Here is a 17,713-nt window from a genome sequence, read left to right as displayed (position 1 = left end):
GTAAGCGAGATGTAGAGTAATAGCATTGCAAAGATGGAAGGGGAAAGAATAGGTGGAGAGGGGGATATAAACAATAGGGTCGGGTATCGGAAAATAGTGAGAATTAAATCATCTTAAAGTGGGACTGCACTACTTGTAGCTACTTGCGCCCTCTATATAGCAAACAATGCCTAAGTGGTACCCGTTGGTCTCCCATGATCTCCTTTTTCTTATGTTAATTGAGAGCTGATTTGATGAGATAACCACCGTCAGTGACCACGCATGGAGGTCTAATCCATCCTGGCCAAACTAGTGAAGAGGGGTTTTAATAACATTTCAGGAACATTTAAAAAAATTACAGTCCCAGCAGATTGGACTTGTACTTTAATTTTGACTTTGGAATTGGGGAATCCCATGTGCAAAACCAAGTAAGAGCACTGTTACTTGTCAAAAACTAATTGGAAAATATCTAAAAATAGAATGAATCTGGCCAATAAGGGTTAACTGAGCAGTATAATAGACATGTACATAGAAAACTGGTACAAACTATTCAGAAAATTGTCCTTCAGTTGAACTTAAGAGACATAATGGCGGAGCCTAGGGAAAAGCAGTGCTTGTTGTGGATAGGTCACAGCCTCCAAACTTAAAATAAGAACTCACTTTGTGATAGTGTATGAGTTGGTGTGTTTAGAGACCAGGGTATCCCTATCTGACTTGCTGGCGGGTCGGCTGGTCTGGAGCTCAAAGGTGTTAGGTCTTGCACAGTGGATACGAGAGATGAGCTTCACCTCCCTGGTGATACATGCTTTCAGATCTATTGTACCGATGGGTGGCTGCATGGTCGGAGAAAAACATGAGTTGTTTGCTTTAGCTAGACAGACATTATGACCGCATTAAAGGTCCTATGTCCCATTTGCAGGCCAAAAAAATGAAAAGGGTAAATTCCAATGGCATTTGAAAGATAATACTAATTTAGAACTTCCCTTAAAACGAAAGGGCTTGAAAATATCTTTTTGTGAGAAAATAACAACCTTTAGTTGTTGAATTTAGGGATTGCAGTCCTTTAATTAAATAGTCTGATTTTCAGAACCGTGTACTGGATGGCCGTACATTTTTGTGCTGCGCAAAGATTTAATGATTTTAATCAGTTTAATTTTGGCCATTACAAGAAGTGGGTTATTGATGTAGACAAATGCTTATGTACCCTTTACAGCTCATTTTATGTACTGTATGTTATTACCAATTAAAGAAAGAAGAAGTCACTCACTCACTCAACAGTGTCTGACAGTGAAGTCCAGAAAGTAAATGGTTTCCTTGCATAATTTGAATACTAGGACACTGCTAATGTTTAACTTTCACAGATAGGACACACATGACATATTCATTTTTCCTGCAAAGTTCTACAGAATTTGATGTTGGCTGCAAAAGGGATACATTACCTATTACACACAATAACTATCTTTTATCTCAAATATTCTTGTATCTTCATCATTGAAACAGAATTGATACTATGAAAACCTTTCTTTTTTCTGTCCTCTTATTTCTCTACCCAGTGCTCAAATATTGTGCACCCAGTGAATGTAAAGGAGATTAAAATCTGTTTTGAATTTAATAATGCTCAGCAGATAATACTTTAATATAAGAGGTATTCAGAAAGTTCTTGTTATTTCTTTTATCTTTTCTACCATGATACAGTGTAATAACTATCTACAACAGGGTAGAGGGTGTTGTATCTCATGATAGTGGCAATTTTTCTCACGGATTTCACATCCATAATGTGATTACATCAAGTTTTGATTGGTAAGGTCTAAACGAATTGGGGATGTCAAAGATTGCGGAGCTTCCAAAGATAACAGACTGCTGAGACAATTTTCATAGTACCAACTTTCACAAATGTTAGCACTCTAGCACTAGCACTCTCTCAAAGATACAAGAAAACTTACAAGGATTTTCAGAATACCACACCTAGTTCTAAACTACATGTAGTAAGGCTTAGTTTTCTACATGGGGGAATACATATTTTTATGTAACACAATCAGACTCCTCTCCAAAATAGTTAGCTCTTAATCAGGATATAGCCATAAACAATCAACCCTTTTTTCAATGACTAAAATGTTCTCATCATCATTGCTCTCTTTTTTCATGATTTTGATATCTTCGAATCATCCAAATTATTTAATCGTTACAATTTTTAAAAAGTAACATCACCATCACGAACACTAGGGCCTAACGAACATAGAGTCAATTGTCAGCAGAATACAGAGTCATTTTCACATTCCTCTAACCAGTCCTATAATAAAATCATCATGATTACACAGCCTCAGGTAGATGTGAGTTGGTCTAGAAATACATTCACCTGGACAGCTCCTTGTCTTCGCCTACAAATTGGCTAGGTCTGACCCCGGCTAGAAACCGAGTCACGTCTTTTGGATGTTGACTTAATAAAAGGCATCATTTAACAATGTTAAATCTGAGATGCATGGCGCTGGTGTAATATGGTGTAATATTGAAAATGATCATGAAGTGCCTCAAGAAAGTAAACATCTTTGAGTGACCGGTTTTTACCATACTCATATTCCCCAATAGACTGTAGTATTTTAAAAACCGTCAGGAAAACAAAAAATGAAATTTCGATTTCCAATCATAAATATCTTGATAATCAGACAGGGGATCGGCTTTTAAAAAAAGGGTGGGATCCTGACTGACCTAAAGGTTTATAATTATGATTGCAGCATGAGCTAAATCCAGGATTTTGTTTCAGAATCTGAGGCAATGTTACTTTAAAGGTGGGCCCCCAAACGTAAATTGATACTCGTCTATAAAAATCCAATTACACACACACAGACATACTGATTGATCTCTTTCAATGTAATCTTCTTGCTCTCACCTTTTTCTTCTCATCACCAGGATACTTCCAGAAGGACAGGTTTCCACCATGTAGGACACACCATCTCCTATGCCACATACCCATTCCACTGCAGTCATCAAACATTGTAAGGAAACCCTCTGCATGGGTCTGGCTGTCTGTGTGACATGACATCATCATATGAATAGCACCCTCTAAGGGTGATAAGAAAGGAACCTACAGGAAGCAAAGAAAGAAAGACACATGTCAAATATTGATCAAAGAGTTTATTCATTGGTGATAGTAGTGGTCAAGAGATTCTCTCTCTCTCTAAGCATCAAAATGAAATCATGGGAGTGTGCATGTACATGCGATCACAGGAGTAGTAGCGGTGGTAGTTAGTCTCATAAAAAGTTCTATTTCTAGTACAGTAGTTGGAAAATAGACCAATTCACAACTGTGTTTGAATTCATGGAGATTTTTCTGCTAGAATAGTTACAAACTATTCATCCATGATATCATTAGGCATCTTTCAATATTCAAAATGCAGGTTGAATAAATTGATTTTTACTACATCAGCACAGCTGCCAACCTGTCACTTTAAAAGAAAAGTAAAACTGAGCTTTAAAAAAAGACATGTTTTTAGGCAAAAGAAAGGAGTTTAGCATTTTCCTGTAGGAGGGGGGGGGGGGGGGGTTGAGTGAACTGAATTCAGACAGGGATTAAGAGTAAAAAATGGTTATACAATCGCTTTCTTTGTCTAAGGATTTAATGAAACGTAAAAGCTTTTGCGCTTCGCGCGGGAGGGGGGGGGGGGGAACTGAATTTAGAGGAGGATTAAGAGTCGACAACGGTACAACAAATCGACTTCTTTCTCTAATGATTTAATGAAACGTAAAAGCTTCCGTGCTTCGAGCCAGAGGGGAGGGCAGAATGAATTCAGACAAGGATTATGAATCGAAAAAGGTAATACAAATCGTCTTCTTTCTCTAAGGATTTAATGAAACGTAAAAACTTAAGAGCTTCGCGCGGGAGGGGGGGGGGGGGGGGTGGGGACTGAATTCAGACGAGGATTAAGAGTCGACAACTGTCCAACAAACACCTTCTTTCTCTAATGATTTAATGAAACGTAAAAGATTCCGCGCTTAATATATTCAAGAACAGTTCAACGAATCGCCTTCTTTCTCTAAAGATTTAATGAAACGCAAAAGTTTTCGCGTGGGGGGGGGGGGGGACTGAATTTAGATGAGGATTATTTTCGAGAACGGTACAACAAATCGCCTTCTTTCTCTCATGATTTAATGAAACGTAAGAGGTCCCGGGAGGCGTCGGGGGGTGGGGGGAGGCAATGTCTTTGTTTAAACGCAATTATGCAAAACAATATAGTTAAAAGACACAGTTAGCATCAAAAAGCAGAATTATCTTCGTAGAATGGCGTAATTATAATTCTTTGATGCATTTCAGTCACTGTGTAGCAATACCACCAAGTACAACACAGTTTTTTTATGTGAAAAAACTATGTTTCATATTTTAAATAAAATTTTAGCCCACAAAATACTTCAACATTTTAAACAATAAAATACCTTTAAAACAATTTAAACAAACATGTTTTCATGTTTTTATTAAATAAATACATTTTTATCCAAAGCCTGCCTTTGACTAACCTTTGTGAGGGTGCATTTCTTGAGTTGACAGCTGGCTAGACTAAGTCTTGCTGATCCCACCATAGCAAAGCTGTTCTGTCTTACTGTGCTGTGGCCTGATGATGATGGACCTGGTGACTGTGGGTAACGCCCTCCTCCTTGCTGTAAGGTCGGTCAAGGCAAAAGCAAAACAAGAATATGTCAAGTGGTAAACCTCTTGTACTGGAAATCATTTACTTGAATATCTCTGAATATCACCCCCCCCCCCCCCCCCCCCACCTCATTTTGTATTTACCATATCCAATTTGACCTGATAAGCAGTGACCTAGGTTATAAATAGAAGTTGTTTGATGAATTGGCTTTACAGAACAATCCTTTACTGGAAGACAGAAACTTTTTATGCCAAAAAGTTTAGTCTTTTGACCTAACTCTTTTTTTTCTTCTCTCTCCCCCCCCCCCCCCCACCCCCCCCCCCCCCCCCCCACACACACACAGTAGGGCGTTTTATTGCATACTAGTGCAGTATACATTTGTCTTCATAACAACTCCCTTTTTTCTTTTTCTTCTTATACACATACCACAACACAATACTCCTCAATACCCATGACCACAACATATAGTTAAATACTACCCCACGTTCAGCTAGGCTTTCAAATGTTAGTGCTGTTTATAGAGTGGCAAATTCAAAGGTTTTAAAATGGCTGTTTTGCTCATAGACATACCCTGAAATTGGATGCTCCCTTGAATCTCTTTGGTGTGAGGCTCCATCCATGTTTGGCGGTAGCAGCTTTCTTGCTCTGGACTGCATCTAAGGTAGCGCACCTTCCTCTCATCTCATACACCAAAAGCTCAACGGTGAAGTCACTACCTAGATCATTCCTATATTAGAAATGAGCATTCGTTTTAAAAACAGTGTTTTCCGTTTCTCTTTCAAACAGAAAAGGTGTCAATAACAGCACATTGAATATATAACTCTATACACTTCATCTCAGTCATTTAGCCAAATAATCTAATAGACAGCCTCTTTTATGTGGACATTTTGCATTTAAATAAAATATCCAAAATTTCTAATCTTGGCTAATAGCCTGTTTCAGACTGCAGAATGATCAAATGATGAACTTGAATGAATAAAATGTTACAACCAATTGATATTGCAATATATTAAAAAATATATAACAGATTAATAAACTTGCATTGCAAATGATTTCTATGCAGATACCAGGAACTGCAGTTTTAGATAGATGGCTCTGATGAACTTTACAAAAGTTACTCAGTAATTTGAAAGATTAAACGAGAACTCGTTTGAGATTTAATCTCAATTATATAAGTAATATAAAATGAGGGTTTACGTTAAATGAGACCCCGTTAGTGCGCATGCGCTAATCAGCAATATTCGTAGATAGCCGAGGATGTGCCTACTGAACCAAGCAGAAAGATAACGAGAACTGTAATTAATAACAATACCCAGCACTAGGGAGGGTAAGGGAGGGACGTAAACCCTCATTTTATATTACTTATATAATTGAGATTAAATCTCAAACGAGTTCTCGTTTAATCTTTCAATTATACTACGTAATACCAATTTCGGGATTACGTTAAATGAGATTTCAAAGCTCAGTAGGCCATCCGATCCAGTGCTCAACACAAAAGTATACATTATTGATAGAATAGCAAGCTAAAGCATGCTACTAAGAAGGTAAACCAGCTGACCTTAAAAAGGCGATGCCAATTCTAGGACATCCTTTAGGGCGCCATGATTGCACCTGTGAAATTGACGTTCCTGTTCTCTACTGGTTTCATGTAATAGTTTCGAAACGTCCGTTCAGAAGACCAGCCCGCCTGGGCTAGTATATGCTTGATAGGCAGATTTGAACTGTTTGCTGCTGAAGTTGATGCAGCTCTAGTAGAATGAGCTTTGTAGATGTCTGTGTCGATCCCTGCTGAGGTCAACGTTTCCTTCACCCATCTGGCGATGGTCTGCGTAGTAACGCGTTTGTGCGGTTTCTTGAAGCTGATGAACAGATAGCGTTCCTGTCCCCTGACGCTCTCCGTTCTGCGCAAGTAGTGCCGCAAGTAGTTAAGTACACATAACCTCCTGTCTGGTGGATATGCCTTCATTTTCAAGTTGAAGTTCACATTCCCTGGTTTTGTTTGCTTTAGGAGGTCCTTAAAAATGAACAGAACTTCGCTGCCCTTGATTTTCATGTAGTCAAGATGCAAGCTGTGCAGTGACTGGACCCGCTGGGCCGATATCAGCGCCATAAGTGTGCAAAGTTTCATAGTCAGAGTTTTTAGCGTGAGCGAATTCGCTGGTGCCCACTTCCGTAGATAATTAAACACTATGTTCACATCCCAAATCTCCTTATATCTTGGCGCTGGAGGGCGCAATTGAAAAGCTCCTTTACAAAAACGACTAATAAGAGGATGAGTTCCAACTGTACATGACGAATCCTCAAGTACTAGGAATGCAGACAAGGCACTGCGTGCAGAATTTATAACACTATAACTAGCTCTTTCACTTTCAAAGAGTTCTGACAAAAAATCAATTACATCATTGGATCTCGCCTGGAGATAGTTCAAGCCTTTTTTATGGCAGTATGTCTTCCATTTCCTTATGTAAACGGCATAGTTCTTTGTCGTGGATGCTCGCCACGATGCTGCTATTACATTGATAGCTCTTGCACTCAAACCTTTACTTTCTAGTGGCTGGCGCAGCACCTGCAACAAAGCAAATCAAGCTGATTATTAAGCGGGTGTGGCTCATTTGTAATAGGCTGTGCTAGTAAGTTTGGCCTTCTAGCTATGAACATTGGCTCCCCAATAATCATACTCTTCAAAAGAGGGAACCATGGTTGGGTAGGCCAGTTTGGAATTACTAGTAGGCCTGTTGCATCATCGCATTTAATCTTTTGTAAGCATTTCGCGATGAGGCAGAAGGGTGGGAAAGCGTAGAAACTTAATGGTTTCCAGTCGATTGTGAAAGCATCAACTGTTTCAGCTCCAGGGTCAGGCAGCCATGAGATGTATCTGTCAACTTGCTTGTTTAATCTTGATGCAAATAGGTCTATTTCTGGGGAACCAAATTGCTGAGCAATTTCTTTGAATGCATCTGTATTTAGCATCCACTCTGTCTTGTGGTTAAAGTGTCTAGACATGTGGTCTGCCTCTGTGTTTAGTTTCCCTGGTAAATGGGCAGCTGATAGCCATATGTTCCTACTCATGCACCATTCCCAAATGTGTTTGGCTGCCTCATTGCAATCTGCAGACTTGCAGCCCCCCATATTGTTAATGTATGATACTGCGGTTACATTATCAACACGGAGTAGTACATGCACATTTTCCATATCAGCACAGAAGGATTGAACGCCAAACCCCGCAGCAACTGTTTCAAGGTAGTTAATGCCATAATGCCTAGCTTTGTGCAATTCTTTTTCATTCCATCTACCACCTGTGCATGATTGGAGGTTAGTAGCACCCCAGCCAGCCCCACTGGCGTCCGTGCGCAACTCAAGGTCTGGTTTCGGTCTTCTTATTGGTGCAAATGAAGACGTTACATGCTCGACCCACCATTGAAGCTCACCCTTGGCTTCATTTGAAAGTGTCATTTTTCTATCGAAATGACCTCTGTTTGCTTTTAGTGCTGCAATTTTGTCTCTCTCTAAAGTACGATAGGAGAGAGGGCCATATTGGACTGCTGGGAAAGTTGAAACGATCTTCCCAATAACCCTGGCAACATGCCTTATTGAGGGCTCCTTAGTGTCAATAAGCTCTTGACAGAGGCGTTCGACTTCAAGCGCCTTGCTTTCTGGAAGCCTAATTTGCATAGTATTTGTATTCAGAACAAAGCCAAGGAACGTTATCTCTTTGGTGGGGGTAAGTACCGATTTTTCAGGGTGAATAATGAACCCGAGTTGTGCAAGGATGTCAGTGGTAGCCTTAACAGCTGCTTTGAGCTTTTCCTCATTTTCTGCAATGAGGATTGTGTCATCCAAATATCCTACCACAATGTGACCAGCTTGTCTGACCTTAGAAAAAACTGGCTTTAGTAATTTTGTGAATAGCCTTGGTGCTGTACTGAGACCATTGGGCAGTGCTTTGAATTGCCAACATTGACCATTGACAATGAATTTGAGGTATTTCCTATCCTCTTGGTGGATCGGTACTGTATAATATGCATCTCTGAGGTCGACAGAGGCTAGAAAATTGTCAGGGGATACAAGATCCAGCACAGTGTGGATATTATCCATCTTAAAATGCTTATACATCATGCATTTATTCAATTCTGAAAGATCGAGGATTAGACGTACACCTCCAGTTCTTTTAGGCGTAGTAAAAATATTAGAAATGAATTCACCCTCTTCGTGTACACAGGGCTCAATAACATTTTTACGATGGAGGCTAGAAATTTCTTCTTGAATGCGCTTAGCATCCTGGACACTCCGTTTATAGCGTTTAGCCTTTAATTCAGGCAAGTCTTTAATTTTTTCTACATCAAACTCGATCTTGTATCCCGTGACAGCCCTAATAACAATAGGGTCTGTTGTTAGCTCTTGCCAATTTTTCCTAAAATACCTCAGTCGACCGCCCACTGGGGGAACACTACTAGTACTAGTACTAGCATTAGTCATATCATTTTCGCTAAAAATGAGATCAAAGTGTGAATCACTAACCTTGTCGTGACTTGGTCTTGGGAGTTCTACTTCCTCCTCTGCTGGCCCATGGGACCCCTCTGGGCACCTGGCGCTTGCATTTGAGGCTGGTTCGGAGCCTGAGACTGAGTGTACGGAGGCTGTCTGCCCCTCCTGTTCTGTCTGTACCCTAAAAAAGGGCCACCCTGCGATCCTGACATTGGCCTGCTATACCCGCGGGATTGGCTCTGTGAGCCCCAGCGGTGCCCCGGTGCATTGTAGCCACGTCCCCGATAGGGATGCGAAGTAAAGCGGTTTTTGAATTTGTCCCTCATTACACCGGCCGCTGCCAGTTGCTGATCTTTGAGATCCTTCACCTGCTTTCCAAGATCATCACCAAACAAAAGTCTAGTAGCTGGCAGAGTAGGTTTGCACAGATGCGTAAACCTTGCATTCAAGTCAGGTTTTATGAGCTCTTTTCGCAGGCAGTTCAGTTCAAAGTTAGCGTTACAAATCAACGCCAAAGCATCTTGCTGAGTATCAGTTATACCGCCCGTAGAAACGGAGCGGGCAAATGCATTGATGCCATGAGTGAGTGATTTCTGAACTCGCTGTAACTTCAAGTCACGGCTTTTTGTCATCGGAGGTAGATTGTCCCATATCACAGGGTTCACCTTTGGTGCCTCTATAATCTGACAATTGCTTGGAGCTGGGTATTTTGCAGTAACTTCATCAAGAACTTTCCCCTCCAATTGGTGTGTCATGAGATATGAAGTAGATTGGGCTATCTCCTCCTCAATAGGATCTCCGATATCCGACGCCATTGCGAATTTTGCGGCGATCGAGGGAATGACAAAGTTATCAGGTTGAGGCATGTCCGAGTCAAAATTCTCTTCCTCCGAGACGGCGCCCGCTTCGGTTGCATCCGCGGGTAGACCGTAAAAATCCATGAGCCCGGTGGGCGGTATGTCATTCCCGTGGTCGAACGGAGGCCGTTGCACATAGTCTTCCCCGCCGGTAGCCCCGGTGGGGCCGCGAGACGAAGACGGGTGTGAGCTGCCGGTGACAGCCGTAGCATTAGTAGCGGGCAACGCCTCAACCACTCGCGCAAGAAGCGCTTCCATTTTATCAAGTCTGTTATTAAAAGTAGAAAATGGAACCGTTGATTCCACTTCCTGATTTTTCTCGCTCATTGCCTTTGGCTCCGAGTCCGACTTTGTTTTACTTTTAGCTTTCCCCGGCCCACTCTTGCTGACTTTGCCAGCCGTGACTTTGCCACTGGAGTTGGGTAATTTTTTCTTTCCGTCGGAGCCCGTGGCTCCTGCGCTACCAGGCGGTGCCTGGGGTGAAAGCGCGGACGGAGTAAACGCAGCAGTGCTGCTATCCATTTGAGACATTACAATTCTATCGATAAAATATCACTTCAGAAAGGCGTGATTTATAAAAATAAGCGTCTCAAAGTTATCAGTAAATGTCAAAGGTGAAACTAAAAACGTTTTTTACCTTTGGATTTCGGGGATTGCGTGGATAATAAATCTGATTTCTTGAGCCAGAAAGGGGTCCTTTCGCTCAAATAACACGCGACTAACGAATTGCTGATTAGCGCATGCGCACTAACGGGGTCTCATTTAACGTAATCCCGAAATTGGTATTACGTAGTATAATTATTATTATTTAACAAAGTGTACTCAAGATGTTTAAGCAATAAGATTTTAATACTTGTTCAGCCCTTCTCCACAGTGCCCTCATGACAACACTAATAACTTTCTTAAGAGGGTCTACTAAATGATGAAGATACTTACAAGCAGACTAGGTTGGTGAAATGAATACAGTCTCCACTAATCTCCCTGGTAGAGAGGATCTGAGTAGCTATGACATGCTCCTGACATTTCACTATCACAAAGAAGCTGTGGTGAATTTGATCTACGTGATAAATAAAAAACAAATGATACTTAGATAAAGATCATTGCTGAAAGTCTACAGAAAAACCTGCTCACAAATGTATTCTTTCATAACAATTATATATAGGAGCCTCTACAAAGTACTTTACAATACTCAGGCCAATTTTGCAGTAACAAGTACTTCATACAGTACAGACAGTGTAAAATGCTTTAATATTCAATTCCAATTGCCATTTTGAAAAATCTTGTAAATTGGATTTCCACTGGGGGAAGTCATGTCCACCCCACAGCAAAATGTACAGCTTTCTTGTGGCCACTGCAGATCCCTGTGTTCATGGAAATTCAGGGTTGATCAGCATCTTTACATCCTATATCTGGCATATGAAAACAATCTCTTGAATGCCTAGTTCATAATGTATGATTTGAATGTAAGCCATACCTTTGCCTGAGTCAAGAGCCATAAGGTACTGAGTCTTGAGGGGTAGTCTTATATCCTTGATGGTCACAGAGCCCCTACATGGTACAATCTCTTCTCCATCTTCAGTCACAATCACCTTGGGTGTAGTAACTGGGTTCTTCAAGTACTGGATCTCCGATAGGCAGGCCTGACGACGCTGAGCTGTAACATGCATCAAACGCAAAATTAATGTTGTCATACATAGAAAATTCCAAAGGACTGGTAACTGGGTTACATATTTCATGTTTTATATAATCCGACACGGCACAGATTAAAGGGCAATCCAAGCCTTATAATGAGTTCAATTGAATGAAAGCAGAAAAGCTGAGAAACAAAATGGCGAAAGTTTGAAATAAATCGGCCAAATGGTAAGAAAGCGAATGTTTGAAATATGAGATCACTACAGCTGAATCTCAAATTGGCAATTTTGACAGTGGATTGTGACATAGTCGCGGAGAACTCTCCCATTTGTAGTGTACACAATTTCTGTTGGTCTCCCAAGTGGTTTCTCCCTTGGGGCACTACTCAAAATATACAATGGATAGAAAATTATGATAGACCCTCCTGAGTCATACAGTAAAAGTAAAAATCTTTAAGTGACCGGTTTTACCATACTCATTTTCCCCAATAGACTGTAATGTTATAAAAAACGTTAGGAAAACAACAAAATGAAATTTTGATTTATCATAAATATCTTGATAATCAGACAGGCGATCGGCTTGTAAAAGTCATGGGATATCTGACTGACCTAAAGATTTATAATTATCATTGCAGCATGAGCTAATTCCAGGATTTTATTTCAGAATCTGAGGCAATGTTACAGAGTCACTTAGGTAATTTTTGAAAATTGGATGGATAGTAATCCTTTAAAATGTTTATATATTTGGATGACCCTGTGGATGTCTTATAAACACAAGAAAATTTAGCTCCTAAAACACTTCTGCTTTCGAGCAGATTGAATAATCAAAATTTACTGGTGCTCCCGGTAAATTTCAAATATTTCAATTTGCTATTCCATTCCATGGTAGCTGCGCCCATGAAAATCTCAGAATATGCAGTTCTGATATATCAATTTCAAACGTTGATTATAGTCAAGAAACAGTGTTTTAAAGCTAAAGTAATATCAGCCTTGAGAGGGAGCTATACAGCATGAAGTTAATTATTATAATTTCATCACTTCAGACACGATTTTAACCGCGACAAGGATCATCGAATATTGTAAAATCGCATATGCTTCCAATATGTTCATTTGAACTAAACTCATGACTCCATACCAAATCTTTGTATTACCTTTAAATTATAACTGACCAATATAACCTCATATGGTTAGGTGCTACATGCACTTGCTAGCGTACAAAATTTTACTTGGCAGACTTGACATTAATATGTTGTTAACAGAATTCCTGAGAACACAGCATTTCTTAATCTTAAAAAATTGCAAAATAATTGTAGTTCATTCATTCATTCAACCACAAACTTTGGTATAAATGGATACATTATCATTATCATTATTCTTTTTTTGAGGGGGGGGGGATAAGGGATAAGGATTCCAGCTGGATTTATCTAAAGAGCCTGAAAATAGTCACTGGGATGTCAAATGGCTCATTCCTGCTTTAAAATACTAAAATGAAACCTGCAAAAGCCTAAAGGTGTCCAGGCCTGAAATCAGGCAATGCCCCCCCCCCCAAAAAAAAACAACAACAACAAAAACAACAACAACAACAAACTGGCATCCCTGTATGTAAGAAAGGACTTACAGGCAACTACAAGAAGCCTCTCAGCTTCTATTTCCTCCTTGGTACCGTGATACTCCTCTGTAGCAGCGATTAGTTCTAAAGCTTGACTGGTCTGATGGATGATACTCTGTTGGGCAGAAACCTCCTCCATCATCATCTACAATAGACATAGTGCAAAGAGGTTTCATTGACTGGGGTTGTTTTTATAACTTCTTGTAGGTAAATATCACAATATAAGCCAACAATGAAGATAAAAGGGGACAGTTTACAGGAACTAGAAACAAGAGGTTCGCGGACCTGACGCTCACCTGAGCCTATGGTAGTAAGGGCCTCGCAATAATGGACCTGAGCTCCCAACATGAAGTTAATTATTATAATTTCATCACTTTAGACTCGATTTCAACCGCAACAAGGATCATCGAATATTGTAAAATCGCATATGCTTCCAATATGTTCATTTGAACTAAATTCATGACTCCATACCAAATCTTTGTATTACCTTTAAATTATAACTGACCAATATAACCTCATATGGTAAGGTGCTACATGTACTTGCTATCGTACAAAATTTTACTTGGCAGACTTGACATTAATATTCTTAAATTTTTTGGTTACGATCCAGCCAAAGGTTTTCAAATAGAAGAAGATGTGTAATTACTGCCACTGAGGAACTTTGGAAGGGCACAGCTCTCAGCCCTCCTCCCCTCCCTTAGGGGTACGTAGCCCATTTGAACAACTTTCCTGCAAGAGATTCCTACACATTTTGGTAAGATTCCAGCCATAGGTTTTTAAGAAGAAGAAGAAAATGTCTTATTATTGGTTAGAGATGGTGCCTTTGATTGGGTATGTATGTATCTCACCTGGATTCTCTCTTTGGTGCTCATCTTCTTGGCAACCAATCTCTTCTGATCTTTAGGAGGACCACCCTGTCGCTGGTGATAACCTCCATTACTGCCCTTTGACGACGATGCAGAGGACACTGCTGATGATGTAGAAGAGGATCTTGGTCTGGAAGTGGAGGATGGTTCTCGGACGACACTCCTGGATGCAGTCTCCCTGGTAACGGTACGGTGGGTGACGGTTGTAGGGCTAAGGGTCTTTTGCTGCTGCTGGGACCGGTAGCTCTCCAAGCTGATGGGGGCCAAGGAGGAGGCAGCTGAGATGCAGGAGTCGATGGAGCCCACGCTGGAGCTCCTCCTCCGTCGGGTTCTTGGAGCAGGTCTTGGGTTCCCCTCATCCTGGGATGAAGAGGAGGAGGTTGAGTTGGTGATTTCAGATATGTTTGCGTAAATTGGCTCCATCTGTAAGAAAATTAAACAAAATAAAGATTGCACATCATACCAAAGGCAATTTTTATCAATAACTCATGACATCGTTTCTCAAGCTTTTTTTAGTTGCAGCATATTTTGAAGAAATAAAATGTTTTGTGTCGATTTGATCACAATTCATTTTACATCACTCTATCAGTTGTCAAGTGCCATGCCTGTGAACCCCCTAGAAAAATATAAAATCCTGTATGTGGGCTCGCCCGCTGCAAAAAATATAAATGAATACAAAAATCATAATTATACCTCAATACTCAAATATGAGGTTATTCGGGCATCTTGTTGTCCTGGATTATCTAGTTTCTAAATGTTCCAAGTGAAGCAAACGAGCCATAGAATATTGAGAGAGATAATTGTAACATACGCATTCAACGTACGCGAGATGGGTCATAGGTTTGATCTTGGAGCTCTATTCCTGAGGCTGACCAATCAGAAGCAATTTCTGGTGACTTACAGGGATCGGGTAACTTTGCCTTAGATTCTAAACAAAATCCTGGATTTAGCTCATGCTGCAATCATAATTATAAACCTTTAGGTCAGTCAGGAATCCAATGAATTTTGCAAGCCGATCGCCTGTCTGATTATCAAGATATTTATATTTTCATAACGTTTTTATAAGATTACAGTCTATTGGGGAAAATGAGTATGGTAAAACTGGTCACTTAACTTTTTTTTTACTTTTTTGATCATGATCATTTTGAAGCGCAATTTTGTTAGGGCTTCAATATTATATAGATAATGACTGCAATGAGGGTAATAGTTGTTTTATAGTCTCAAGGGGATTTTGCATCTTGATAATCACTTGAGGCGTGCCGAGGGGTGATATCAGGATGCAACATCCCCGAGAGACTATAAAACAACTATTCCCCAAATATTAAAGCAGTCATTATCTCTTTTATATACCGAAAAATAGGTCATAGAATATGCAATCATGGTAATCAAGTTTGTTTACGCTATCGAGGTCTGTGTTGATAACTTGCAGGTCTCTAGGCGCATTCGATTGTGTGTCCTAAAATCCTTCCTATTGAGATTGCACGCATACCTGTACATCCCTATGCAGTCTACGTGCATTACGTGATCATGCAAAATTGGTTTTAAAAAATATTTACAAATGGAGATTCAAACCTTTAGTGCTTGTGATCCTCAAGTTGATATGAAAGAGCAGATTTATATCCATATTTCCAAAAGGCCTAATCTCGTCATTACATGTAGATCTAGGCCTACAATCGAGATTGGCGGTTGTCTGCACTGTGTGCAAATGTAGCAACCAAATTAATTGCACAAAAACTGTATGGTAGCTGTGCTGCGAATTCCACAAAGAACATTTTAACACGTAAACCAATAGGTATCACAATAACATTTACTATTTTCACAGTAACCAGAATTTTGAGCTCTTGGACTATTAACCGGTTTTGGCATTTTACGTTTCTTTACGGGAATGGCTAAAATCACGACTCCAATTTCGACCAATCAGATGGCTGGATTTCTAAAGTGAATGGTCATGAGTGGCCAACAAGTTGCCAAAATATTGAGGTATTCAGGCATTTTGCTACATGAAATCATCCTGTTTCTAAATGTTGTGAGCAGCCGAGGAAGAAAGATGCTTCGTTATTCTAAAATAATTTGCAATATTATACATATAGTAAATGGTTATGAGTTCAAGAATGTTAATCTTTCAAAAACGTTCATTATTTGTTTTATACACAATCAAAGAAGATCTAATAGAACGTTAATCAACAAATTATGCTTTACTCCTTATATTAAAAATAAATTAAAGTTGGAGTCAAGCCTTCTTGATTACATTCAGATTGCCTTCGCGTCAGATACACGCAGGGATACGCGCACGGCAGAGAGGTACGCAGTCTGCATATAACCAAAAATGCATGCCCGTGCAATAGAACATCTATTGAATATCATGTGACCAACAATCCTCCAATCATATGACAAGGATCCACGTAGGTGTTGTATAAAACATAATATCTTGTGGCAACCATAGAGATGTTTGAGGCGCTGCAATTGAAAAAGCACTGCATTAGGCAACCTATAGCACAGAAAATGAATAGATCTGCATTTTTTTTAAACTCTGAAAAAGATGAAAGACAAAAAATACAATGGAGGATAGGAAGAAAGAACAACAAAAAAAGAAAACTTCAGGATTCCATATCAAAATATACATATCAAGGCTGTACTCACAGTACAATCTATATGATATCACCTCCTATAAATCATAGCGAAGTTGAAAAATCAAATTCAACCCCATACATGCAAAGTTACTATGGCTTGATATGAAGGAAAGTTCAAAGCAAATTATCAATTAATCATGTTACATGAAAGTATCTTCTCAATAAGCCAGTTCACAGTTGCAGTCTGAGCATGAGCAGATAAAGGTCATTGCAGACCACATTGTGAAATACACAATATACTGAATACTGAATACGTGCTCATGAAAGTTGTTATCATTATTCAGTTATGCACAAGCAGTGCACTCCATGATACACAGGTGGAAGTATTCTTTGAAAAGGGGAAACAAAGGCTATTTATGTAGCACCTCCATCGCTGTAGTGATTATTTCCAAATGTACAAAGTGGGACATCTTCATGTTTTGAAGATCTGTCAGGGTCATTTGGGAAATGTGCTAACTGTGAACTGGTCTATATGACAAGACTTTCCCTAGAACAACTGCTGATATACCTTGTCAATGTTATAGTCCCATCCAGATAAATCTCCCTTGGGAGTTGTAGATTGTGTAGGAGGCTCAGCATATCTCTTCAGACTCTCAGCCTTTGCCTTCTCTTCTTCCATCATAGCTTGCTCAGCCTCTACGATCAGCTCATCAATGTCACCAAGGACATCGCTGATGTTCACTTCACTCTCGTCTGCATTCTCAGTATTCTAGAAGGCAAAGATGGTCATATTTGAAATAAGATAAAATCATGGACGTGGCCAATGTAGTGCTGTCAACCGAGCTAAGATCAACCAGGGATCCCTGCAGTTTCAGCCTCTAACAGGGTACCTTAATAGATCCGAGATCATTTCATCTCAGCAAAAAAGCAACATTTTGAATACACTAATGCAAATAGCAAAGCAATACATATAATAGGACTGCTGGTACCTGCAGGCTATTTTATGGGTAGGTTTCCGCCAGATTCTGATTCAGATTTCTCTGCTGGCACGAATCTTTTACTCAGAAACAATATAT

At 39.9% G+C, this 17,713-nt stretch overlaps 2 protein-coding genes across 5 annotated transcripts in view; both read right to left on the bottom strand.

The window, feature by feature from the left end:
- The window catches only part of LOC590990 (anillin), a 31,525-nt gene that overhangs the window by 696 nt on the left and 13,116 nt on the right, over positions 1 to 17,713 (bottom strand). For all 4 annotated transcript variants that reach the window (XM_030975859.1, XM_030975862.1, XM_030975860.1 and 1 more), the window contains 9 exons: positions 17,206 to 17,406; positions 14,050 to 14,490; positions 13,211 to 13,346; positions 11,436 to 11,615; positions 10,898 to 11,018; positions 5,190 to 5,346; positions 4,489 to 4,629; positions 2,867 to 3,061; positions 640 to 812 (listed from right to left, as the gene is read on the bottom strand). In XM_030975859.1, coding sequence (XP_030831719.1) covers positions 640 to 812; positions 2,867 to 3,061; positions 4,489 to 4,629; positions 5,190 to 5,346; positions 10,898 to 11,018; positions 11,436 to 11,615; positions 13,211 to 13,346; positions 14,050 to 14,490; positions 17,206 to 17,406 — 1,745 coding nt within the window. The remainder of the gene's footprint in view (positions 1 to 639; positions 813 to 2,866; positions 3,062 to 4,488; positions 4,630 to 5,189; positions 5,347 to 10,897; positions 11,019 to 11,435; positions 11,616 to 13,210; positions 13,347 to 14,049; positions 14,491 to 17,205; positions 17,407 to 17,713) is intronic.
- On the bottom strand, positions 6,722 to 10,566 carry LOC115920310. Its single transcript, XM_030975863.1, has 2 exons — positions 9,138 to 10,566; positions 6,722 to 7,185 (listed from the first exon to the last, which is right to left on the bottom strand). The coding sequence occupies exon 1, from the start codon at positions 10,490 to 10,492 to the stop codon at positions 9,164 to 9,166; it is 1,329 nt and encodes a 442-aa protein (XP_030831723.1). The 5' UTR covers positions 10,493 to 10,566; the 3' UTR covers positions 6,722 to 7,185; positions 9,138 to 9,163.

Source organism: Strongylocentrotus purpuratus, unplaced genomic scaffold (assembly GCF_000002235.5).
Source record: "Strongylocentrotus purpuratus isolate Spur 01 unplaced genomic scaffold, Spur_5.0 spur5_scaffold_8, whole genome shotgun sequence".
NCBI classification, from domain to species: domain Eukaryota; kingdom Metazoa; phylum Echinodermata; class Echinoidea; order Camarodonta; family Strongylocentrotidae; genus Strongylocentrotus; species Strongylocentrotus purpuratus.
The sequence above is the reverse complement of the archived record's forward strand: the minus strand, read 5'-3'. Positions and strand labels throughout refer to the sequence as shown.